General features: G+C 41.9%; 1 protein-coding gene across 1 annotated transcript in view; it reads left to right on the forward strand.

Annotated features, from left to right (window-relative positions):
• Positions 1–26,909, forward strand: part of EXOC4 (exocyst complex component 4) — a 746,462-nt gene that overhangs the window by 524,196 nt on the left and 195,357 nt on the right. Inside the window, exon 11 of the mRNA XM_049643019.1 lies at positions 8,741–8,960. Within this exon, the coding sequence (XP_049498976.1) occupies positions 8,741–8,960 (220 nt within the window). The remainder of the gene's footprint in view (positions 1–8,740; positions 8,961–26,909) is intronic.

Raw genomic sequence — 26,909 nt, forward strand, 5'->3', positions numbered from 1 at the left:
CTCTGCAGAGAGTCTAGATTGGAAGGTCCATTAGTGGAACTGATAATGCTAAGAGAAGCTAAAGAATATAGGTAGTCAGAGGGATAAATCCCTCTGCACATTTCTACTGGTTCCAATGCATGGGACCAGGAGAAAAATCTTCAAGCCTTTCAGACAAATGTTTTGTGTACATTATGCAGCCTAAAATACCAAAGTTAGATGTGTGATAATATGCAACAAAGTTAGGAAATCTCAAAGTGGAAAGAATAAATATATTGTATATTGCATGACACAGATTATATACAAGTATATACATTAAAAATGTAATTAGCAATAAACTGACACACTGTTTATGGGAGAGACGTGAATGAAATTTCTTGTGCTCCAAAAGCCAGATGAATTTGAATTTTCTGAAATCCACCTGTTTGATTTTCTGCTTTGCAAAATCATGGTTCCCCATGACTGGGTTCACATTATGCATTTTTGGCAAGAACATCAGAGAAGCGATGCTGTATTGTTCTCTATCTTATTAGGAGGTACATATCAGCTTGCCCCGTTACTGGTCATGTTGGCCACGGAATTTTAAAAATTCATTAGGGTGTGAATGTTAGGAATTCATATTTCCTATGAGTAACTACTTTTATTCAAATGAATAAATACTGCTCCCATTGCAACGTCTAAAGTATAGAATAGGCCCTCCATGTTCAAGGGCATTTCCATCTGGTAGTAGCTGTAATTCTTGGCTGAGATAAAATGGAAGACATGGAGCTTTACGATGAAACAGAATTTGTGGTGAGGAGGCTGGGGTTAACCAAGGAGCTTGGGAAGCCTGAATGAAATTTTAATGAGTTTACGATTTCCCTGGATAGAAATCAAATCAAGATAAAAAATTTTTAAACACCAGGTCAAATATAAGTCGTGTGTGCTCGTGTATGCCTTCCAAAGGCCATGCACTTGCTGTAGGAAAGAGCAAACTTAAAATATAGGTACTGCATATGTACGTATTTTAGGAGGCCCCCCAGTTGATGATATTCTAAAAAGAAAACCTTTGGTTAAATATTTACGAACAGCAATATTAGAATTTAGGAAACGCGGTCCTAAATGGTTTAGACATTCAAATGCCAGGAATCTGTTGCCTACTGTCACTTGTTTTTTGGTTTATCCTACTTTATAACCTTAGGTTTAGGAGGCTGATCTGAATAAGGTGCCTCAGAATCCTGTGATTAGATGCTCTGCATGTAGCATTATGTAGATCCTTTTCTTTGAGTCTCATTCTCCTCGTTTCCGTATCCACAGCCGTACCTGGGGCCATCTCATCATTTACAGGATAGGAATCCCTAGTGTGAAAGCACTTCACCAGATTAGATAATACCCTTTTGACAAGGTTCCGTCTGTGTTCCATCTCAACTTTGAAGTGAAGTGTTTTCTTTCCTAATGAGATTCTTTTCACTGTTAAAAATTCAGCACTTTCTTACTTCCCTAGAGCTGATTAGGAGCATTGTTGGAAAAACTGGGCCTTTTGATGAGTCGCCTCCACACCCTTGACTGTCTCTCCTGTCTTCCCATTCACCGGATCAATTTTAAAGTCCTTCCTTCCGAGGGAAAAGGAGTCATGCAGTACATTGTGGGAATCTGGGGTGAATAAAATGTAGAGTCGTCCATGAAAAATCATGAGGAGCTACTCCCAATAGCTTGTGGGTATAATTCAACAGACGCCAAATGAGGATGTTCATTGTAGGATTATCTCTAATAAAAACAGGAGACAGCATTAATATTCCCTAATAGATGTTTGGTTTAATAATGCTGTGTTCATTAGTGTGATGGAATGACTTCATAATACTCTGTAGAAGAAGAGACTGTAAAGTTGTGCGAATAACCATATTGTACAGGGCAAAAAACAACGTTGGGACTGTGGTCAAGGACCAGATAGAGAACATTCTTTCAGGAAGAGGCAACTGTTAACGGTGGGGTGGTGGAGCGATGGGATGATTTTTCTTTCTTCTTAAATATTTTATTGGGGCCTCTAGTCCAGATTCTTGGGGGGAAGGCGTTATTTGTCAGAGATGTCACACCTCAGTTTCAGGAACTGTGGGTTGAAGTTCAAGAACCTGCTACTTTTATTCAGCACTCCCTTCCCCAAATACCTCCTGAGAGCCTACTGGGTGCCGGCCATAGTGGACGTAGTACTGAGCTCTGAGGATACAGAAGTGAGCGATTTACACTTGACCCCTCACCACCCGGAGCTTTGGTCGTTCCTCCGTCAGCTTGTTCCTGAAAGGGTCGAAGTATTAATCTGCTGGTCCACATTGCCAGTTATGGGCAAGCGTAGGAAAACAAAGGGGCAGGGTGAAAAACACCCCGTCACGCATGTACCCCTTTCCTCCACAACCCCATCAGGGCTCATGTGCCGGTAATAATCACAAAAATAGTAGCTGCTGCTTACTCAGCGGTTGCTGTGTGCCCACCTCGGTGCCGAGTGCTTAACATTGATTTCCTCCTTTAACCATCAGGACGATCTTGAATGTTACCATCTCCGTTTTATAGAATACAACAGAAAGACGAAGAGGGGCTAAGTAACCTGCCCAAGACTGTACATTCAGAATTCAGTCCCCGGAATACCTACTGTGAGTGTTCTGCCGTGGCCGCTCAGCTTCCCTCAGTCAGTCCTCCCTGCAGCGACCGAGAGTCTGGATCCCCTCCTGGCTGTTTGGGAGAGTTCCTTTTCTGTGTCCTTCCTGCCCAGGAAAGGGCGATTTGCCCATTTCGTGTACTTGCTTCCCCTTGTTGACGGGAGTCGGAACAGGCTGATCAGACAGCCTTATTTTTTCTCTTCCCTGGCACATGTTTCGTGCTTTCTGTGCAGTGAGAGGGCCTGCCTTCACAGCTCTGAAAGCAGATTCGGACACATGTCGAACGGGTCCCCTTGAGTTAGAGGTGACGACGGCAACCTGGGTGTGTCCTTTTAGACGGATAGGCGTGCTGTGGGGAACGTGTGACTTGTGTTTGAAGGAAATCCGTCAGTTACAGGTGATGGGAGCCCTGCCCCTCCATCATTGCGGCTCAGAGGAACTTCGCATCTGGGGGACACCAAAAACAAATAGCGGACTAGAAAAAAAGAAAGTATAGATAATTTAGACTTCTCTCTCTTACTGTTTAGGAGCAGGCTAACTAGTAAAAAGAAAAATTTTTTAATTTAAATTCTACTTATTTATTTTGAGAGAAAAAGGGGGAGAGGAGTAGAGAGAGAGAAGAGAGCGAGAGAATCCCAAGCAGGCTCCGTGCTGTCGGCACAGAGCCCGCCGTGGAGCTTGAACTCACGAACCGTGAGATCATGACCTGAGCTGAAATCAAGAGTCGGACGCTTAACTGACTGAGCCACCCAGGCGCCCCCCTAGTAAAAATTTCTTTTTAACATCTGGTAAAGATTTTGAAATTGTGGGAAGTGCCTCTCAGAAAGCTTCTTCTAAGTCCCGTTGAAAAGAATAAGGAGGGATTCTGATGATTGAATCCCATAATATTAAATAAAATACAAAGGCCTTTGGTGTGGTTACTCATAAGCAAATTCAAAACAGTGGTTTTCTTTTAGAGGCAGACCAAGGAGAGAGGGATACATCTGGGCTGGCGGGGTGGGGAGTGGCACCTGGGAGAGGTACTTCTCTGAGGATTAGATGAATCAGAAGGAGTCAACCCGGCAGGACGTGGGATTTGGAGATTTTTAAATTATGGTTAACTACCTTTATGTCTTCATTTTTCCCCACCTTCTTCCCCTCACTCCCTTCTTAAAGATTTATTACGTCTTGTTTGGTAGTCACTCTTTTACTTCCCTTTCCGTGTTGATGAAGTCAGTTAAGAGGCCTCATTGATGTTTCCCATGGCTTTTCAATTTCTGCTCTTTCCTTTACATTCTTTGAGTTACTCTGTCGCTATGATGATCCTATATGTGTAAGTTCTCACTTTCCCCCAACCGCTGTGTGCTTGCCTCTGGGTGCAAGGACAGGTTGCAGGCTGATCAGAGCTTAATGGAATGTTAGACTGGCGATATGCAAGATTAACCATGATGTGTTTATGTACTAAGTAAAGGAAACCCTTTATTAGGTCACACAGCTAAACTGAACATTTCTACACCAAACTTTTTTTCTTTATTATTTTTTAATGTTTATTTCTTTTTTAAAGAGAGACAGAGGCAAAGCGCAAAAGGGGGAGGGACAGAGAGAGGGAGACACAGAATCCAAAGGAGGCTTCAGGCTCTGAGCTGTCAGCCTAGAGCCTGTCAGGGGGCTCGAACTCATGAACCATGTGATCTAGACCTGAGCAAAAGCTGGACGCTTAACCAACTGAGCCACCCAGGCGCCCCCACCAAACTTCACATGTGGCCTGATTAGAAAGCCATTTATGAAGTACAGTCTTTGGTGTATGTAGGTAGTTTCTTTTTAATATTCTAATTTAATTTTTTTTGAGTAATACATTCACGGTCTTTGAAAATCCGATGATTGTAAGCGCTCTTTCCTATTTACTAGATGGGATGCTGATTCATAAATTGTTGAATAAAGCCAGTTTGATCTTTAAAAAAAATCAAGCAATTATTAAAAGTTATCATTGCAAAAAGTCTTATTCCCACTCCTCTTGCAGACCCCACTCGTCCCCTGCTTCCTACAGGTACTCACTTTGACTAGACCTTTGTGAGTCCTGTCAGGATGTCTTTATCATAAAATAAACAAAGGAGGGTATATAATTTTTACAGAAAGGTCGGTGTAATGAATACTACTAAATACATATTGATCTACAGCGTGCGTTTCTCACTGAACAATTTATCTTGGAGATCTTTTCACGTTAGTGCATCAGAAGCTTCCACGTTTGGGGGTTGAGGTTACTGTAGATACACCACAGTTTATTTGATTAATCCCTGAATGATGGATTCTTTTGTCCTTTGCTGTAAAAACAATGCTACACTGATCTGTGTAATCATATTTAGAAATAGCTGTCAGAAGAATTTCCCAGAAGTGGGATTTCTGGGTCAAAAGGAAGTGCATTTGTAATTCTGAGTGATGATTCCAACTTGCCCGTCGTGAGGGTTGCACCATTTTTCATTCCCATCAACAATACTTGAGGATGCCTGTTTCCCATACGTACGCCAAAAGAGCACGCTTTCAAGTTTTGGGGATTTGATCAATGCTTGGTTATAAAAAATGATATCTCAGTATAGTTTACTTCTCATTTTTTTCATTAGGAACAAAGTTAAGAATTTTTTCTTATGTTTAGTGGCCATTGTATTCCTTTTTACCGTAAACCGTCTTTTCCTGTCCTTTGGTCATTTTTGCACTAAGTTGTTTTTTTTTTTTTTTTTTTCCTGACTCATCTGTGATAGAAGTTGCAAATATATCTTCCCAGTTAATCATTCAGTTTTTGTCTTTATTTCATTTGATTTGATTTCACTTCATCTCCCTCTACATTTTTTTTGGAAGAAAATTTAAAATACAACACAGTCCTTGCTTTGCATAACATTGTAGAACTGTAAAAATCACCATGCAAAGCAATCTTAGTCAATGGGGTAAATCACAATTCTTTCTCGACTTTAGGAAGTTTTTGCCAAAACATGAAAAAGTCCCTTGCTGGCAGTTATAAATTTGTCCAAAAATGAAAAAAAAATAAGAAAACGAATATGTTTTCATATTAGTATTTCATTTCTTTGTTAAAATCCTATCAGAGTACTTTGAACACCTTTTCATCCTGTGCTTTGCGATACACAGTGAGCACCTTTTGTAGGTGTTGGGGAAATGTCATACCTCCTTTAAGTCTGGATCTGCCGGCATTTTATTTTTTGCTTTTCAATGTCATGAAACATCTTCAAGAGCTCCTTTACCGTGCAGTTGGGGCCACAGCACTTCCTCCGGGATGTTTTCATCCCTTTTGCCACAAAGGCTTTCTCCCTGGTGAGGTGAATTAATTCTCCTTCCCTCTGGTTGTGTTTCTTTCTCAGATGGAGGCGATGTCAACATTCCTAGCTGTTTCTTCTGTAAATCCCTTTACATTCCATCCAAATTCCACTCCCAGTGTTACCACTGTTCGTTTTGTTTTTTGTTTTTTCTGTACGTCTGTCTTTTTTGGCCAATTCCCTCTTTTAATTATTCATTTTTGTAAAACATCGCATGAGTTTATCACTGGGAGACAAGGAGACAACACAAGTACACGCTTTGTCACCCGAACATGAGTGGCAGATGTGCAGTTATCAGTCACTGATAGACTGATCCATTGATCATGGTGAACATCAGTTGTTTACATAGAGATTTCTGGACTGAAGAGGTAGCAGCAAAGTTTTCATTTTATGCCGTTACTCACAGTTAATCTACTGTAGTAACTGGAATTTAAACCTTGTTTTTTGGGGGGACTGGTGTTACTGGGTGGTAATAACTTAAATCTTTGCATATCAAAACCATGCAAAGCAGATACAAAGAATAACCTAATAAATATCTGCATACTCATCTGTGAGTTTGGACAGTTACTAACATTCTATCTTTGTTTTATGTATTTTTTTTATTTGAGAGAGAGAGAGAAAGTAAGTACGAGTAGGGGAGAGGGGCAGAGGGGGAGAGAGAATCTTAAGCAGGCTCCACACTCAGCACAGAGCCCAGCACGGGGCTTGATCCCATAATGTTGGTGCCAAAATCAAGAGTAGGACACTCAACTGACTGAGCCATCCAGGCGCCCCTTTGTTTCAAGTGTTTTTAATAAAGGGAACAGATCATTGCAAATAAGGTTGAAGTACTCTTTTGTCCACGCCTCCCTTCCTGTTCCCTTTCATAACCTCCCAACTTACATACCCTCATGAAGTAAAAGAATACCATTCATTCTCCCTCCCTCCCGCCACCTTTTTTTTTTTGAGTGTTAACACACAATGTTACATTAGTTTCAGGTGTGCAACTTAATGATTTTGACAAGTTTATGCATTATGTGGTGTTCATGAATACAGCTACCGTCTGTCCTATTACATCACTATGGTGATATCACTGACTATATTCCTTACGCTCTGCTTTTTAATCCTGTGACTTACTCATACCATATCCAGAGGACTGTATCTCCTTGCCCTTCCCTTACTTTGCCCAGTCTCCCCCATCCCACTCCCAGCAACCATCAATTTGTTCTCTGTATTTGTAGTGTGGATTCCGCTTTTTGTTTGTTTATTCATCTTTTTTAGATTCCATTTACAAGTGGATCATATGGTATTTGTCTTCCACAGTCTGACTTATTTTACTTAATGTAATGGGTCCATGCATGTTGTCTCAAATGGCATGATCTCATCCTTTTTTAATGGCTGTGTAATATCCCTGTGTGTGTGTGTGTGTGTGTGTGTGTGTGTGTGTGTGTATGGTATATATATGGTCATATATATATATATGTATGTGTGTGTATATTTATAACATATACATATACAAACATACATCTCACATTTTCTTTATCCATTCGTCTATTGATGAACACTTAGGTTACTTCCATGGCTTGGCTTTTGTAAATAATGCTGCAGTAAACATAGGGGTGCATGTATCTTTTTGAGTTCGTGCTTTCATTTTCCCTGGGTAAATATCCTGTAGGGGGATTATTAGATCATATGGTTGGTTTGTTTGTTTGTTTTTAATTTTGTGAGGAAATTTCTTACTGTTTTCCAGAGTGGCTGTACAATTTACATTCCCACCAGCACTGCACAAGGGTTCCTTTTTCTCCACATCCTCACCAATACTTGTTGTTTCGTTTCTTCTTGATTTTAGCCATTCTGACAGGTGTAAGTTGATATCTCATTGTGGCTTCATGTAAAAGAATGAAATTGGACCGCTTTCTAATACCATACACAAAAATAAATTCAAAATAGATTAAAGACCTAAATGTGAGACCCGAAACCATAAAAACCCTAAAAGAGAACACAGACAGTAATTCCTCTGACATCAGCAATAGCAATAATTTCTAGATATGCCTCCTGAGGCAAGGTAAACAAAAGCAAAAATAGACTATTGGGATCGTATCAAAATAAAAAGCTTTTGCACAACAAAGGAAACCATCAGGAAAACAAAAAGACAATCTACTGAATGGGAGAAGATATTTGCACATGACATATCTGATAAAGGGTTAGTATCCAAAATATATTAAGAACTTATGTAACTCAGCACCAAAAAAAAAAAACAAAAACAAAAAACACCACCAAATAATCCTATTAAATGGGCAGATGACCTGAATAGACATGTCTCTAAAGAACACATGCAGATAACCAACAGACACATGAAAAGATGCTCAACATCACTAATCATCAGGGAAATGCAAATCTCCCTTAAAAAAAAAAAAAAACACATTTCTATCTACACATATAAAGATCTCTGTGAGAAATACGGAGTATTTGGGGGTGTGCTTTTAAATTTGCACTGTAATTTTCTGTTCATCATGCCTGCCTTTGCTTTTTGTATTCTTATTTCCTTCTCGAAATAATACAAATGGGTTTTGGTGTTACCCCTATTTCCCCCTTTCAGTTTAGCAGTCATGTGTTCTATTTTGTCCTATTTCTATTCAATTAGTGAAATAATAACTTAGAAAAATAAAAAGAACTCTTATAGAGACAAATAAAGTAATGACATGTTCTTGTTAAGAATTCTGGGAATTCCCCCTCATCTCTCCATAGAAAGACATGCCAAAGCCTAGAAATACCCATATGTGTTTTATGATATTTTTAGAACTATTTTTCTGATATATTTAATGACCATTTTCTTCTGTTGTCTTCCAGATTTATTCAAGAGATCGAGCATGCCCTGGGACTCGGCCCAGCCAAACAGTGTCCTCTTCGAGACTTTCTCACTCTGTACATCAAAAACATCTTCCTGAATCAGGTCCTGGCAGAGATCAACAAGGAGATTGAAGGAGTCACTAAAACATCTGACCCCCTGAAGATCCTAGCTAATGCGGACACCATGAAGGTGATGGGGGTACAACGGCCTCTCCTACAGGTGATAATATACTCACTGTTTCTATCAGTAGTTTTCATGGAATTGGCAGGAGACACAAATTACAAAAAGAAGAAGAATTACCATCTGTTTCCGTATTCATCAGAGACAAAATAAGAGGAAATAAATTAGACAGGCACTAGGGGAATTTAGAACTAATGGGGAGATAATGGAAATTCCTTAAGATCTTATATAAGAAAAAAGTGGCTGGCTTTGAATATGGAAGGTGGTGAATCTCGTTAATATGCAAGCAGTTCCTCATTATTTTCCTGGAACTTGTCCTTGAGAGGAATTCTTTTTCCACTGGCGAATGTGTCAGTAGTATGCAGGACTTAAGGAAAGGAAATTACCATGCCTAACCTCAACCACCAACAGGAAACCCTGTGTGCCATTTCAGGGCAGACCTACTATGAGCTTGGCTAGCTCACAGTGAATTTGAACCCACCAGCAAACTGACTGGCAGATCATTTAATTCACATGATCCTGTTAATACCGAAAATTTTACATAGACTATATAAAGAAATGGTTTCTAGGCAACAGAAAATAATTTGTCAGTAGATATTTGGATTTATAGGCTTCCAGCGTATATCCATTGTAGCCAGTGACTTGAAGGTAAATATAAAACCAAAAGAGTATTAGTATGAGTTTAAATCATATATGTACATTAACTATTATTACATGATTATTGTATTTTTATAGTGTTTCTTTATTTGAGAGAATGACGGGCACGATGGCATATTTTTTAATAAGTTACACAAAACAAGGATATCTCAGAGTGTGGAAGGCTTGAGTTCTTTCAAAGAAAAGTTGTATAAATGGAAAGGAGTTACAGCTGCTACAGTTGCTCGCCCTTATCTGCCTTTATATATGTGTTTCTTGGTTTTTCCTTCTTTGCACATCAGAATTAATAGAAATCCTGGACTTCTCGTAGGCAAATGTTCGAGTTATGAGCATTCTTTTTTTAATGTTTATTTATTTTTGAGAGAGAGAGAGAGAGCAGGGTAGGGTCAGAGAGAAAGAGAGAGAGACAGGAGACAGAGAATCCCAAGCAGACTCTATGTTGTCAGCGCAGAGCCCAGTGCAGGGCTTGAACTCCCAAACCGTGATATCTTGACCTGAGCCGAAATCAGGAGTCAGGCGCTTAGCTAACTCAGCCACCCAGGCGCCACCATGAGCATTCTTTTCCATGAGAAAACTCGTTTGTGGTATGGCATTTGCTTCTCCCAGAACTTGAGTAACAGCATCACGCCTAGGAAAGGGTACATTCAGATCATCTGGATCTGTGTCAGATACATTCCTTGTGAGGGATCTCTACTAAGTGTGGAAGCAGAGAAGGGACAATGGCAAAGGCATGTGCTCACTTCTGCCCCTACTGGATTACTCTTCCGCTGGCTCTTTGCATGGCTGGGACCTTGTTCTCTCAAGAGTCTCAGTTCAGATGTTACCTCCACGGGGCAGCTTTTCCTGACTGTCCTACCCGAGTAGGTCCCCTTCCCTGGTTATTTTACATTCTTCCCTCCCTCTGACACCCCAATCCGTTCCAACACTGAAACTGAACTCCATGGACTCTTATCACCAAAGCTCCCTTCCCAGGTGACTTAAGATCTGGTTTGGCCAATAGGAGGCACTAGCAGCAGATTGGAAGAAGAAAGAGAAGAGAGAGATTAAGGTTGTTTCTTATCTCCTTCCTCTCCACTTTGGATCATTGTTCTGGCCACGGGTGCATCCCTCATATCCAGGGGTCCTGTCAGGTGACACCCATTCCGTAGCTGCAGCTCTCGGCTCTGGTAACACCATTTCTTCTCTTTGTCCCTTAATGACAACTTTCTGCTATTATTAGACTCTGGGTGCCTCACCAGCCCTCCTTTCTTCTTTCAGCACTGCCCATACCTCGGTAATTCATCTCTTCATCAATGTTTCTTCATTCGACCATCGGCCTGGAGTTCTCTTTTTTCTCAAGATCCTGAATAGATCTCCTCAGTTAGTCACTGTTTTAACATAACACTTTGATTTTTTTTTCATCTTCACACAACTACCATAATTATTAGTTCATTGATTTTCCAACTTGTTTATTTTGTCTTTTCCTAATAGAACATAAGTTCCAAAAGCATAGTACGGGACCAGGCAGCCGAAGGGGCTCGATACATAATTTATGGAACGAGTGCATACATGCACGGATAGATGGATGGATGGATGGATAGACACAGTTGGATAAGTTTGGAGAGTCAGAAATAATTGCAGAGTCAGAGTGGGAAGACGAGAAACAGAGAGAGAGTGACAAAACCTTGTCTTTCTCTAGCTTCTGTCTGACCATATCATGAGCTTCCTCTCCTTCAGAAAAGCATCCAGTATTTATGTCCCTGCAACGTCAGTCTGTACAGCACAGAGCAATTTTAATATGCTTTGGTGTACTGAATTTAAAAGAACACAAAGGCAACAACGTACTACAGAGAGGATCTGTGTACTAAAGAGGCTGGCTTATTGTACATAATAATTTTCAGCTTGAGTAGCAGAAACACATTAAAACTCGTAACTGGTTGACTACAGGCTGGGCCATGTCAGGGCCACACTTTGCGGCTCAATGACATCTCGGAGAGTCTACCGCTGTCTTATTAAATCACGCCCAACCTTGTCACCAGCCATAGTGTTAGTGTGGCTCTTGTTTCTTAAATCAATTACTCCATTCTGAGGCAAGATGAGAACTCCGCCTTCACCCGAGTCCAGATAGAATTCTACTTATGAGAGTAAATCTTTAAACTAAGGTCATTCAACTAATTAATCTCCAAATTTGTTGTCAGAGCCCCAAACACCTGCTCTCTTACTTAGTTATTTTGTTGCCCTTTCTTTTCTTCATAAAAATTTTATTTTCTAAGAATCCAAATTAGTTAGGCCATATCAATAAATTTGTTTAATATTCTCAGAGTAATGAGATTTAAAAAGTAAATGAGATGGTTATTTTCCTTTCCCATCTTGAGACATCCTCTCACTTTTATAATCACTGTAAATTGTTTTCGGACATAAGTTTCCATGGTCAAGTTTCAGTGTTCCTGAAATGTGTTTCTGTGCCACCTTGACATTTTCATTCCCAGCTAATTGTAAGTGACTAATCTGAAGCAAAATAAATAATTCTCAACCATTTTTGCTGAGAATCCAAAACAGCCGTTAAGAAGGGAGCTTGGAGAAACACACATAGGTGTACAAGATGCGGGTGGGTTAAGTAGTCAATTACTCGCGGTTTAAAAGTGTCCTTTGTAGTCACTCCCTCTGCTTGACTGTCCTTTGGTTTCCCACAAGAAAAGGACGGCACCCGTGCCCTGAGGCCGCTCCCAGTGTTCCACAGCAGTGGCCCAGCCCAATTCCCCAGGGGCGGTGTGGAAGGACAGCTGTGTCAGGACTGATTTCATTTGTTTGATGAACAGACATGCCCAGAACCCCAGGACCTGTGTCCCTACTGCTCTGAAATGGCATGTGGGCAGTATAGACAGTCTGTTACGAGGGGGCATTTCCATGGGTGATGACGTGCTTTTTGAATCCATAATTTCACTGTCAAGGCACAGAATTCACAGAAGGGAATAGGAAGGAGGAGTTGACAGACACCATCCTCTAGGTGTGCAAGTAAACACACAGCTGTGCAAGTATTGGCCCAAATTATACAGCAGCAAAGTACTGGTAGTAATAACAGTAACAGTTGCATTCGTAATAGTAGATAGTGGTAATGATAGCAGCTGACACTTTCAATAGCCTTAACCACCAGCCGGACACTATTCCGATTGTTTGTATGTATTGGCTTGTGTCTTACATGAATTGGCAACAGCTTTGCCAGGGCGGTGTTTTTATTACGGGGAGGAAACAGACATAGTGAAATTAAATAACTTGCCCACGGTCACATAGCTAGCAAGTACTAGAACTATAATTCAAACCCAGGCAACTGACCCTGGAGTACGGTGTCCAAATGAGTTCTACTCAGAACGTAGCCTGAGGAGTATGCTTGTCTGCAAGCTATTCGTTACCAGTCTGCAGTGAGACGTACAGAATTGGAGAGGAAGCATTTAGACGCCCCCCTCCCACTCCTTTTAAAGGAATTTGCCATTGCCCGTCGAAACTAATAACAAAAACGATTGGGATTTGTGTTTTGTATATCATTGTGGTTAAAAAAAATTATTAATCGATATCTGTTGTATTTTATAAAGGTATCAATCTGCAACAGATTGTGGGGGCCGGGCTGTGCTCTCACCATAGTTAGGGACCCACTGCCCTAAATTTCTTACTCCTTTAAGAGAGTAAGAACTAAAAGCACGGAACCAATCGTCTCTCACCTTGGTGCCCAAGGCGCTTTCCAATAGATGGAGTAACTTAAGTATTTCTCACAGGGGGTTCTCTCCTGCATCCTCAGCTCCTAGAGCGGTGTCTACTCTAGAGGAGGTACTCCATATTTAATAAATGGATGAGTGGTTGCGTGATTGCAAGTGAATGAATTAATGATGCCTTTCTCAGGACGAAGGCGGATGTGTGCATGTTTTCTCCCCAAGATTCGTGGTCATGGGTTTAAGATTGTTGACAATGCTTAAATTAAAATGTTGCAATTCTTATTCCTCTGATGCTAGCCACATGAAGGCAGGATTTGAATATACCTCATGGTCTGATTGTCTGCTTCCTCTCTTGCCATCCTTGTTTGTTTGTTTGTTTGTTTGTTTGTTTCAAAATGGCTTCCACTTGTTGCAAGGCAAAGCATGCTGATTCGAATGAAGGAAATCTCTTAGGAGCAATTCCTCATTTCTCCTAAGCCAGAGAAATGAGCATTCTGGCATTCTGGGCATGGAGCTAATGGAAACAGTCCATTGAAGTGGATATTCTTTCATTACCTTATACATCTATAGGCATCTACAAAGTTTTCCTTCCTTAGACACGAGGAAATACCCACGCCGCTTCCACCTTTATCATTGATTTGGGGATGTTTTTAAATTTCTTTCTTCTTTACTGTCTCCATCAAACAAACCCAAAAAACAAAAAACAGGGGGGGTGGAGTTAGGAGGCTAATGCTCAGGGTTTTTATCTTTTTACCTGGTAAACTGATGAATGGGCATCTAAGCCTGTGAACACAGGTACAAGTAAACATTCTCCCCCACCCCCCGTGGAATAGGCTATAAACCCTTGCTACTTAGAGAGTGATCTGTGGAAAAGAACATCAGCCCTCTGAGTCTGATATGCGTTTATACGGTATTAGATGCAATCTGCATGCACGTTTAGAGTTGGGGAAGCACCGCTTTGTACCAGGGCAACACAAAGTGTGGTCCCTGGACCATCAGCATCGGCATCACGTGAGCTGGTGAGAAATGCCAAGTTCCTACAGGAATCTTGTTCTCACCAGCCCCCCTGGTAATGTTGACAGAGACTGAAGTTTTAGAAGTATTGCGATCTATCACACCACCATGCCCAGCTGGAGGTCAGGAAATGGGATCTAATGCTTCTGGCTCTCAGCGCTGCAGCGAACAGCAGTCATCACTTTAAAAACAAAAAAACACAACCATCCGGCTTCGTTTCATACAGGCCCAGAAATTGTAAAAACAATATTTGCAGTGGCAGCAGAAGCTGCTTCCTAGTCTAGCACATTGCTGAATTTTGCAAAGTACTTTGCAAACACAGGATGAGCCTCCGTTTTCTGGCTCATGTCAGGGAATGAGAGGAAGAAGCAGCTTTCCTAATGCTTAGGCTCTGATTCTCACATCACTGGAGGAAAAGAGCAGAAGCTGTGCAAGAAAGAATGGAGGCATTCTTGAAACATTTAGAGCATGTTTTCATGCTCCTCACCGCCCCGGTATTTGTCAGAGTTCTTCTGAGACGTGACATGGCTAGATTGCCTGCTAACACCACACCCTTCTCTTCCTTGGCCGGCTGCACCTCCCACCCTTACCTGTGGGGTGTAGAACAGTAGTTCTCAGCAGCAGTACCCATTAGAGTCACCCAGGAGGGGCGCCTGGGGGCTCAGTCGGTTGAGCAATGGACTTTGGGTTAGGTCGTCAATCTCACGGTTTATGAGTTCGAGCCCTACATCGGGTTCTCTGCTGTCAGCACTTAAGAGTGCAGTTCAGATCCTCTGTCCCCCTCTCTCTCTGCCCCTTCCCCCTCTCTGTGTCTATCTCAAAAAATAAACATTAAAAAAAAAAAAAAAAAAGAATCACCCTGGAGCTTTCTGCAAACATCACTGCCCAGATCCCATCCCAGAGATTCAATTCAGTTGATCAGGAGTGGGGCCAGTGTTTTGTAAGATGCTCAGATGATCCCGGCATGCAGCCAGAATTAGGGCCACTTGTCTGGATCTTCCATAGACTCAGTTATTGCCCTGAGAAGGAGTATATTAAAAATTATAGTTGAGACGTTCTTCAATTCAGTCAGGCTTATGAGAGAAGGCACTCTTTGCTACTTTGAACCAAGCTTGGTACATAAGGCTTGGAATCAGATACAAACGGATTTACAGCCCAGCTATTTCAGCTGTTAACTTTGTGGCCGGGACCAAATTAGTAACTTCTCTGTACGTATCTTTCCTTCTGCGGAAAGCCAGAATAGTGAAATAGGCCTCACAGGAACACAGGAATTATTTCTAATGATTAGGTGGAGTAATGTTTGTAAAACGCATCTCCTTCTGTCCCCGTGCCACATATGTGTGGGTTTCAGCATTGACTGCCCTGACATGTGTCCCCTGCCTGCTCCCTCACTCTTGCCTCTATAGGCGAGACGTCTGCTGACTCCTGTCTAGATTTCACTCCACATCTCTTCTCCTCACTAAGTTGTATTTACCTGCAACCGTCTTTTGGACTCCAGCATCCACCTAGTAATCTCTGTTTCCTGCCTCCCCCTACCCTAGTGTGACAGCACGAGATAATACTATTTGACCCCTTTCTCTTTATTCCTGGAGTTTCTCCGCTGATTGTTTATCAGGAGCAGAGGCAACACGCGGTGTTGATGACCATCAAATTAGTGCATCTGTTTCCCAGGGCTACCATAACAAATTACCACAAACCTGAGTGGCTTAAAACAACAGAAACGTATTTAGTCACACTTCTGGGGGCCAGGGACCATATTCCCTCCAAAGGTTCTAGAGGAGGACTCCCCCGGCCCTTGCCTCTGGTGGTCCTAGGGTTTCTTGGCTTCAGGCAGCATAATTGCGATCTCTGCCTCCATCTTGACATGGACTTCTTCCCTGTGTCTCCTCCGTGTGTCCTTTTGTGGCCCTTAGAAGGACAGTCTCATTAGATTTAGGGCCTACCCTAAGCCAACCTGATCTCATCTCAGTCCTTACCATAAGTATATCTGCAAAGACCCTATTTTCAAGTAAGATCACATTCTGAGGTTGTGTGTGGGGTTGAACAGTGTTCCCCTACTATCGTTGATAATTGGAAGCAAGTTATAGCGAACTCAGTATATTTAATTTGCTATGTTTTCCTTGAAAACCTTCTGACAGGAAGCAGTGTAGAAGTGTTGCTATTCAGGCACTAGGGCCAGAACTGTCTCGATTCTGGTGTCAACAGGGTTCCAAATGAAAGTTTGTGGCCGGCTGAGTGATTGCCGGCACTCTTAGTAGGTTTCATCGAAGGTTGATAGACACAGTTTGCTGCCTTACTGTGTATAATGATTTGCTAGAGATAATTACACTGACACCCAAAGCCAAGGTGCTGCCGGTAACCTCTTGCTGGTTTCCCAACGAAGTGTAGCCAGAAGCAATATCTTCATCATATCACACTGTGTGAATACGAGCGATGTTGCTTTTGAGTGGTATTTGCATCGCTGGCAATTGTTGCCGTTCGACTCTGTGGTCCACAATACATTCAGCTTCTATCAGCGTAAATAGATTAGTCCCATTTAAGGTCTGTTGGAAGTCGTCATGAAAATCGTAAAGTTGAGGGGCGCCTGGGTGGCGCAGTCGGTTAAGCGTCCGACTTCAGCCAGGTCACGATCTCGCGGTCCGTGAGTTTGAGCCCCGCGTCAGGCTCTGGGCTGATGGCTCGGAGCCTGGAGCCTGTTTCCGATTCTGTGTCTCCCTCTCTCTCTGCCCCTCCCCCGTTCATGCTCTGTCTCTCTCTGTCCCAAAAAAAAAAAGAAAATCGTAAAGTTGAAAAGAGAGCCGATCAGTTGATTTTCACCCCCGTACATTCTGAGAGATGGTGCTCATGGCCCCACTTTACCAAAAGAAATACGAATTTACCGCGGTTTGAAGTTGGGATTTTCCTTGAGTTTTACTCTTATTATTTTATTCACTAGCAATATTGTCTGGTCTCTTTATGACAAGTGGGGGCCTCAGATAAATCACCCACTAGTGGTTGCATCAGGCTTTATCCAGGACGATGGAGTAGAAGATGCCTTTATTCTTGTCTTTGGTTGTTTATGTCATCACTGGGGCTTTCAGCACTCAACCTGTTCACTTCTGAGACAGCTGAGCAAATTAAATCTTTCGTTACCAATGAGGACTTAAGGGATCTTAAAACGTTCATTTGTGTCTTCAAATTGTCTTCCTGTGTTGTTGTTTTTTTTTTTTTTTTGTAGTATTCTGTTTACTGATTTAATACACTTTATTTTTGTTAAATTTTTGTTGCGATGCTTCATAGCCTTTTGGGAAAATAACTCATGTAAATGTTACTATGGCTTGTGGGAAAAACATCTGAAATGTGGATCTAGTCTTGTCAGCTCAGTGACCTTAGACAAGCCCAAGCCACTTGTCTCCCCTGACACCCATCCCTTCCCTCATCTGTCAAAGGGGACTGATACTCAAGCTACCTCCTAAGACTACGGTGAGAAGTCCTTATGGGCTCATGTATCCAACAGGGCTCTGTGAACTGCTCTACATACTGGATTGTTGGGTCTTAATATTATTGGTCCACACACCCACCTGATCCTCCATTCAGAGAAACCCATTAACATTAAAGGGAATGGTGCTAAAAAGACACCTACAGGCATGAAAACTGTTTCCTGGGAAATGAAAAGCTTTACTTGTTTTTACCGACAGTGTGGTATACATGATTAGACAACCAGCATAAGAACCTGGCAATATTTTTTCCACAGTTTATCATGAATATTTTAAAATCCTAAAAAGCCTGAAAAAAATTGTTCAGAAAACACCCACACACTCACCATCCAGATTCTACTGTTAACACTTTATGCTGTATTTGTTTCGCAGCATGACCAAACCTGGTCGTTTTAATTCGTCAGCCGCCCCAGAAGTGAATTCCCAGTTGTTCCCTAAGGACTTTACCATGATGTTGTTCACAGGTTTTTAATATCTTAGAAGGTCGGAACATAAAGAGAAATAAATTAAGTGGGAAAGTAACTGCTTTGTTCAATTTCTAAAAGTACTCACCCAACGGTTTCCTTTAAGTAGTGTCACGGAACAGTAAATTGACCGGCTTATGCTTGTGATTAATCTGTAAGTACTGCCTTTATTGATAGGAACTTGTCCTTATAACTATTGATGAAAAAGACTGTGAAGTGAGCAAATGAGAGGTGATTTTATATGCAGACAGTAGGCACATCATATGGTCAACTTGAATTTTTACAGATATCTTTATAGTCTTATCTCTGCATGAGATGGTTTTCTTAGAAAGTTCCTTCTTAACTAGACTTCTGTAAGTAGCTTTGTGCAAAGCAAGGAGCAAGGGAAATGACGGAGAGTGAGCGAGTATACACGTGTGCCCAGAGAGATCAAAAATGATGATTGTGTGTGTGCGCGTGTACGTGCATGTGTGTGCGTGTGTGCATGTGTTTGTATGTGTGTGTGTGTGTGTGTGTGTGTGTGTGTGTGTGTAGAAGATCTTTACAACCAGCCCTGTGAGAATTATTAACGATTTCAAAGTGTGTTTTTTAAGTCAGTTGTAATTACAAATGTTTTCTTCAACAATCCATCATCCCTCATAATGTGTTGGGAACACATTTTAGTTTAGATGCAACTTTTCAAGAATTTATTATATCTGGGTTATGAGGTCAGTTTAAAAAGAGCAAGCTGGATGGCTTTATCCACGTGGATAGAGGAGTCCTGAGGGACTGTTGAATGAGAAAGTAATTACAGTTAGTGACACGTGTTTACCAGCTTAGCTTGGTACTAAGAAACTTGTCAGAGCACGAGGCTGCTTCAGAGTGACGTCAATATAGGGATGAGCCCTGGATTTTAAACGATGATTCTGAACTTATTTTCTAAGTCAGGGTAGGCCCACTGATGGCCGTCTCAGTTGTCACTTGGACTGTTCTATGTAACAGGGCTCGTTTGGGGTGTTTGGGACGTGGACTGGCTGCTGTCTGCTTTGATCTTGCCTTGGCCCACTCCTGGTGGATAAGCAGGAGAGAAGGTAATGACTTACGACAGGTCTGCTGACAGGGACCGAGCTACATTAACACTCTGTCGCTCAGATCCACAGAGAGCTGCCTTTGCCCGAAGTGTATTTGACTTTACTTGCTAACAAAGGCATCTTCAGATTTATTTCTTTTCCGTAAATGCTATAGAAGAGGAAGAACATCCTATCAAAAGGTACCAAGAGAGAAAAGCCTGGCTCGACAGCCTAAGGAAATGATAGCTATCATTCTTGGGAGCAGCAGAATTGCTGATCTGGCGAGATTACCAGTAGGAGCCAGATGAGTGGAGACAGAGAACTGCTGTTCTTGGGCAATTTTTAAGGTTCTTATCCTAAGTAATTTTGCTCTGAGTGTCACAGCTCTGGCTTGGAGATGTTCTAGTGAGAAAATGGAAAGGCAGAAACCAGAGCATCTCAGCTTAAAAGTTAATTGGCCCTTCAAGAGTAACTGTTCAAATAAAGCAGCTGTTCTTGCTCTGGCTTTGCAAGGATCCTGCCCTATTCATCAACTTGCACGCATTTATGTTAGTTTAGATACTGTAAGATGGGCTGGTGAAAATCGGATACGTCTAGTAGGACGAGTGATAGACAACGCAGTGTAGTGGGGCAATTTCTATTGTTGAAATTCTAGATAAAACGAAATGATAAATCTTGGTTAAACACCTGCTCGATGCTGTCACTAGAAAGGGAATGTGGGGCTCCATAAAGGATGCCTCCTATTTCAGAGGGGCTTCCAGTTGGAGAACAGGAGTTCCTCGTGCCTGCAAACCACCTTGGGGGAGAGTTTGTAACTAGCACTGAACGCAACGTTCCAGAAGATTTGCAGTTTGAGAGTTGAGGGCCCCGAAGACTAGAGGATTCGAGAGACATCAGGCAAGCTGTGGGTCCTGAATGGGGCATCGCAGGGCGTGTAGAAATGGAGACAACAGAGGAGAAGCTAACCCAAACGAGGGGCGTAACGTAAATAGAGACACAGGTGTGTTCATGAGACAGTTGAGGTTAGACTACCTGAGTGAAGGAGGAATGGGGAGTGGGAAATAAGAATAACAAGGGGCACAAAACTTGTTATGCAGGTCTTAAACTTCAAGCAGAACAGTTTACTTTCAAAGAGGGAAGAGGGGGCCCCTGGGTAGCTCAGTCAGTCAAGTGTGGTTGGTTAAGCGTCTGAGTCTTGATTTCGGCTCAGGTCATGATCTCAAGGTTCGTGAGTTCAAGCCCCGCTCAGCTGGGATTCTCTGTCTTCTCTCTGCCCCTCCCTACTCACTATCTCTCAAAAATAAGCAAACGTTAAAAAATTAATGAAGCAGGAAGAGGCACAGTCATGAAAAATTCTAGTGAAAGGAGCTCTTTGGCTCTTGTCTGATTTGACCTTGCCTAACGGAAGAATGAGCTTTTGAGGGAGAGTGGGCTTTGGCAGTTCACAGACAGGATTAGAGGGTAGGGAGCAAGCCTGGGGTCAGGGAGGCCATCCACGGCAGGGATCCAGTGTCCCAGCTTAGAAGTGAAGGCAAAAAAGTTTCCTGTGAGTGTTCTCTTCAGATTGAAGCTTCAGGTAATGACCTTCCTGGCTGCCTGAGGTTTGGCGAGCCCCCACATTTTGCTCAGCCTGGCATTTGAAGTCGTTCTTTTGATCGTCATAATCAGCCAAACAGGCTGACTTTGTGGGACAGGGATTGTGAGCCCTCCCAGGCAGTGCCTGGGTGGGGTTCTTCATCACCTCTGTCCACGTGAGCAGCCCTTGGTTGTAGCTTGTTCATGTATTTAAAAATTAAGCCGTATATTTCCCACCTATTACCTTTTTAGACACACAGGAGCTCTGTCAGTTAAACTCCTGCTTTGGGGAAAAGGCAACACGCAGCTAGCTCATTAATAGGCTATCTGTGTCATTATGTCCTTTTTGGATTGTGCATATTGGAAATAGAGTCTTTTGGAAGGCAAAAAAAAAAAAAAAAATCCTTCTAGGCTTTCAGTTTCCCTTTCTTTTTCTCCTCATTTTTATCTGCTTCTTTTCCCTCCATGGTTACAGCTATTCCCATGATGGATGGTCATATCTTTGGAGTCCAGAATACCCTGAGTATATTCACTTGCAAATAGCTACAAAGTCAAATTCAGATAGCTGCACTTAAATGAAAGGCTTTCTGTACCTCTCTTCATCGGACACATACGACTTCTCCTTGCCCTGTTTCAACCACAGGAGCTTAATTGCTTCTTCCTTTTTATTCCACAAAGCATGTTTTCATTTGTTCTCCCCTTGGTCCTTCCAAGGTCAAAGCTGCCTAATCAGGTGCTTGCAAAAGTGTTCTGGTGACCTTGCGTGCTGCGTTTGCCCATGGCTTCCCAGGCTTTACCAACATGAACAGCCTGCCTATGTAGAGAGGGCTGACCTGTCAGTTAATTTCTTGCGCCTCAAACAAGAAGTATCTCCTTTTCTTCCGTCCTTTCAGAGTTTTACTTTAGAGCCAAAAGAAATCTCTTGACACATAGTAGGTGCTCCTTTGGTGAATGAATACACTAGAAATTGCCAACAGTAAGCCTCTGGCTTACACAGTTAGGGATATGGTGTGTAAAAGCCAGCCTATGTTGTTTGCCAAGAAAAGTAGCGTTAAATATTTGTTTTTTTAAATAAGCTTTCTATTTCAACGAGTCTGAGGTTTACAGTTGCAAAGACAGTACAGAGAGGTCTCATACACTCCACACCTCGTTTCCCCTGATATTTGCATCTTCTGTTAGTATGGCGCATTTGTTGCATTTAACCAGCCAGTGTTAATACATTCTTGTTAACGCCCTTACGTGATTCAGGTTGCCTTGGCTTTTACCTGACGTCCTTCTTCTGCTCCGGTATCCCGTCCAGGACACCACATGACAGTCAGTGGGCTTGACTTCTTAGGTTCCTCTTGGATGTAGCAGTTTCTGAGACTTTCCCTTTCTTGAATGGCCTTGACAGTGGGTTAGATACTTGTAAAAAGGCCTGCCATATGGGTTTGTGTGATGTTTTTCTCATGACTCGACGAGAGAGTGTGTGTTTTGGGAAGGAAGACCACAGAGGTAAGGTGCCACTCTGATCACATCATATCAGATAGACATGATGCTATCAACAAGACTTATCACTGTCAACCTTGAGCATCTGGCTGAGGCAGTGTTTGTCAGGTTTCTCCATGAGAAAGTTGCTCTTTCCCCTCCTCTGCATCGTCTGCTCTCTGGAAGGAAGTCTGCGGCCCCACACGGGGCGGGGTTGGGGGGGGGAGTAGGGAGTTGCGGTCCACTTCCTTGAGGGTAGAATATTTGCATCAATTATTTGGAGAGCTTCCACATGAGAAATTTGTCTCCTCTTCTATTTTTGTATGTATTTAGCTGCTTATTTATGTTGTACGGCCTCGTGGATTTTTACTGTATACAGCAGGTTACGTATGACACAATACTACTTTATTTATGTTGTACGGACTTGTGGATTTTTGCTGTGTACAGCAGGTTATAACACAATATTTTTATTGCTCCCGTTGCTCCAGCTTTGGCCACTGGGAGCTCTTTCTGTTAGCACCTGTACCTCCTGTGTCCCTATCTTTGTGATTTTTTTCTTAACCTTTCTTGTTTTCCGGCACTACAACATGCTCCACGCTCCATCGGTATATTTTCTGCCCCAGTCCTAGAATCAACCATTTTCCCAAGGAGCCCCAGCTTCTGTTATTAGAGAATAGCATTGGCAAGCAATATCTGGGGACTTGGATTATTGCTACTTGAACATGATTACTTCTAGGTCCTCTCTGCTGGTAGAGAAAATAAATCTATGGCTTATATTATATATTGCGTGTATATTCTTATCCATACCTATTTCTGCACATAGCTACTTATGTGTATATATTAACTAAAAATGAATTCATACTGATGTTTCCAACTCAAGTGCATTACTGTGTGGATCATTCTAGCCTCCTCCTCTCACCCTACTTATCTGAAACCTCCTTCTCCAGTAGTAAAAAAAAAAAAATCTGGCTCCCACCATCCACCATCCATTTGCTCAACTATTGAAGCCCAGCAAATATGTCCAGCAGTATCAGAATTACTAACCCATGCCCTGTGACAAACAGCTTGATCAGCTAGGGCCTAGTTCTTAATGTACAGTTTCTTTTGCCTTTAGTTTTACATACCCTACCAGTTTCTGAAATTGCTTGGGTCGGCACCTTTTTCTCCTACTCCTTTCAAGAAGGTCGTTTTATATATTTGTAATACAACTGGATGGTTTTGTCACATTCTGCACTTCACCCCGGGATCCCTTAACCTTCTGAATGATTCTTTAATTTGCATACATTAAGGTTCATTCTTTGTGCTCTCGAGTTCTGTGGGTTTCGACAAATGCGTTAATGTCCTATATCTGCCATTACAGCATTACACAAAACGGTTTTTACCACCCCTCTTCCCCCCAAATATCCCTATACTTCATCTTTTCAACCCACCTCCCCTTTCCCCACATCTCTGGCCATCACTAATCTTTTTACTGTCACTACAGTTCCGCCTTTTCCAGAATTCATGTAATTGGAATCATACAGTATTTAGCTTTTTTCAGACTGGCTTCTTTTAGTTAGCAATATGCATAAGATTCATTCATAGCTTTTCATGGCTTCACAGCTCATTTCTTTTCATCACTGGATAATAGTCCATGGTATGGATTATGGATGTAGTATGTGATACAGATATACCAGTTTGGTTATCCGTTTACCTATTAAAGGGCATCTTGGTTGCTTCCGTTCAGGGGGATTATGAGCAAAGTTGCCGCAGACATCCACCCTGTAGATTTATGATCGTAAGTTTTCAAATCAGCTGGATGTTGTTTTTAGCTGTTTATAGAAATTGTGAGGATGAATGGGGTTGCGACGGTGGTGAGGACAGACTTACAAATAAACAAAGTTGCCCCGGTGGTAAGTGCTTTAATGAAACTATGAATATGATGAGTAAACTTGTATATAAGAAAAAGGCAAAAGTAAAAATACCCACATTTACTCTTAGGTGCTATTTTAAAACTTACTCTTAGGTTCTATTTTTTTAAAAATACTTAGCATTCCTTTCCAGGAAAAACACTCTTTGTCCAATTCCCCCTTTCCTCCTAGGCCCCTCCCCCCACAAGACCACCCTGCTGGAGAATTCCAGCTACAACCACAGTAGAAGACGGTGAGTCAGGTGGCCGTGAGTCAGGTGGCCGTGAGTCAGATAGCACAAACATTTTCTGTCTGCAAAGATAGTCCTGGGAATTCACTGGTGACAGACACCTTCAGAATTTAATGATTTTTCTTCTTCCAACTGAAATAGTAGGAGAGAACATCCATGTAAGGGTTAAAAAAAAAAAACGCTCTTGCCCATTAGAAGGGGAAAAAAAGGCATAGGGACTTTCCGCTATCTGGAAACATGGAATTAATAGGCCAAAAGAGCAAATAAAATAATTTTACCAAGTCATTCAGTGCTAACAGTAAGTAAATTTATTCTGGGATTTGGGGTTCCTCCTCCAGGGATTTTTTTTAATGTTTATTTATTTTTGAGACAGAGACAGAGCATGAGTGGGGGAGGGGTAGAGAAGGAGGGAGACACAGAATCCAAAGGAGCCTCCAGGCTCCGAGCTGTCAGCACAGAGCCTGACGCGGGGCTCAAACTCATGGACCATGAGATCATGACCTGAGCTAAAGTCAGACACTTAACTGACTAAGCCACCCAGGTGCCCCCAGGGATTTCTTATAGAAGGAGCTAAGCCCAGTGGAACCAGCCACATGGGAATGAACCCTTGCTTTGTCAAGAGCTAAGCTTGTGTCTTTCAAGAAGAGCTTTTGTGTTAAATTTCCAGGAAGAGAGGCCAGGGGTCTGTTAAGGGGCTTCTTGCTTTCTGTTTGCACACCTTTGAATGTTAGGTGACGGGGTCAGCTGGGCCCATTGGAGCCTGATTTGTATACCAGTCAGCAGTGAAGAAGATGGAATAGAGAGAGAAGAAAAAATGTGTGTGTTTACAGCCTGGGCAGTGGGGACAAGCGTTGGTATATGCACATCCTTCTTGAATGTACAGTCACCTGCATATTCGTAAAATACAGCACAAGCTCAGAGGCTCGATTCGGTTAGCAGGTCCTTTTTGTGTGTAGAGGGATTAATAGAGTGGAAGGAGTGTAGACAGAGGGGCCAGATTGTAAGTGCAGAGAGAACTTTCTCCAACACCCAGCATGACAGGAAATTTGTAAGCTGCAAGTGATCAGAAACTTTTTGATGAACAGAACATAAATATGAGAAAATTAAAGATTTCTCTTTAAGTGAAAAACAGAAGAATTCAGATAGAAGTTGTAATTTATAATGTTACAGTTTAGTTGGTGAGTGTTTTTAATTAATCCCTGGGTAACTATATTTTTAAAAATCTTGCTATAGTTCATATATTTGGGTAAAATGCATTAGTTAAATATTTATGTGACTAGTTATATATTTATAATGTCTGCTCTTTTTTATGGAGTGGTTTTATAGAAATAATCATAAGTGACTGGATCGAAAGTTATTTTTACTTTTTCCCAGCTAACCATATGTAGGAAAAACCAAGCTAATTGGCTCCTGAAACTACATCAGATTGACCCCCTGAGTACTGACCCACCTGGAAGTCTTGTACCTGGGTAGCAACAATCAATTGCTGTCGAGCTAGCTTAGCAAATGCAAATACGTCCAGTCTTGGCACAAATTTTAGGTTTATGTTAATTCTCCTTCCTCACTTCTGGACAGGTAGGTACATGCTGGTTTACTTCTATAGCAGAAAGACAACTTAGCAGACAAGGAATGTTGTGACCAAACTTCCACATGTGAGACACGTGTTCTGTGTAAGCCCTAACTCTGATTGTATGTGGTTAGCCTGTAGTATAAATTTTCCCCAGTTAGTGTTGATATTTTCGACCACGGAAAGTCTGGACTCCCAAAGAGTTCTAGAGCTGGAATTTGAAGCTTAACTAGTTAAGTGTATGGTCTAAGGTGATATATCTGATAAATGACAGCTCCAGGAGTAGAATCCAGACCCCTCTTTTGCTGACCCCAGTTCTCTTTCTCTTCTACCTACCGTATTATTTAAAACCTTCTCCCCCTTTCCTGTACTGAGTAATTTGTTTACATTGGATTTTGGCACCAACACTTGTACCTTAAGGGAACCATTCCGTTCTTTGGCACTTTCAGAAAAAGAACATCTCGCACCACCTCCTGTTTAGGGTGACTTTGCTTTTCTTTTTGCTCCTTTCTCTAAAGGCAGAGCACATTTCACTCCAAAACCAAATAACAAGCATCTCTCTCCTAATTTGTGGTTTTCAAAATTTTAGACTGTTTTTTTCCCCTTGCTGTCCAGAATGCTGTCTGAAAAGTCACAGTGATTTAAATAATTGATGGCTACTTTATGAAATTGTCAGCCTGGATCCATCCTCCTCCCTCCCCCAGCCACGAATCCTTGAACAGCTAATCCTTTTATGTTGCTTCCTTTTTCTCTTTTTTTTTTTTTTCTTCCTGGTTTCATTTAGATAATTGTATTATTCGCCCTGGAATATAATTGCCGTTACACTATGGGGGGAGGGGGGCGGCACAAGGTGGGCTTCCTGCTGTCGGCATCCGCAGGTTGTAAAATGTCTGT

Source organism: Panthera uncia, chromosome A2 (genome assembly GCF_023721935.1).
Source record: "Panthera uncia isolate 11264 chromosome A2, Puncia_PCG_1.0, whole genome shotgun sequence".
Lineage (NCBI taxonomy): Eukaryota > Metazoa > Chordata > Mammalia > Carnivora > Felidae > Panthera > Panthera uncia.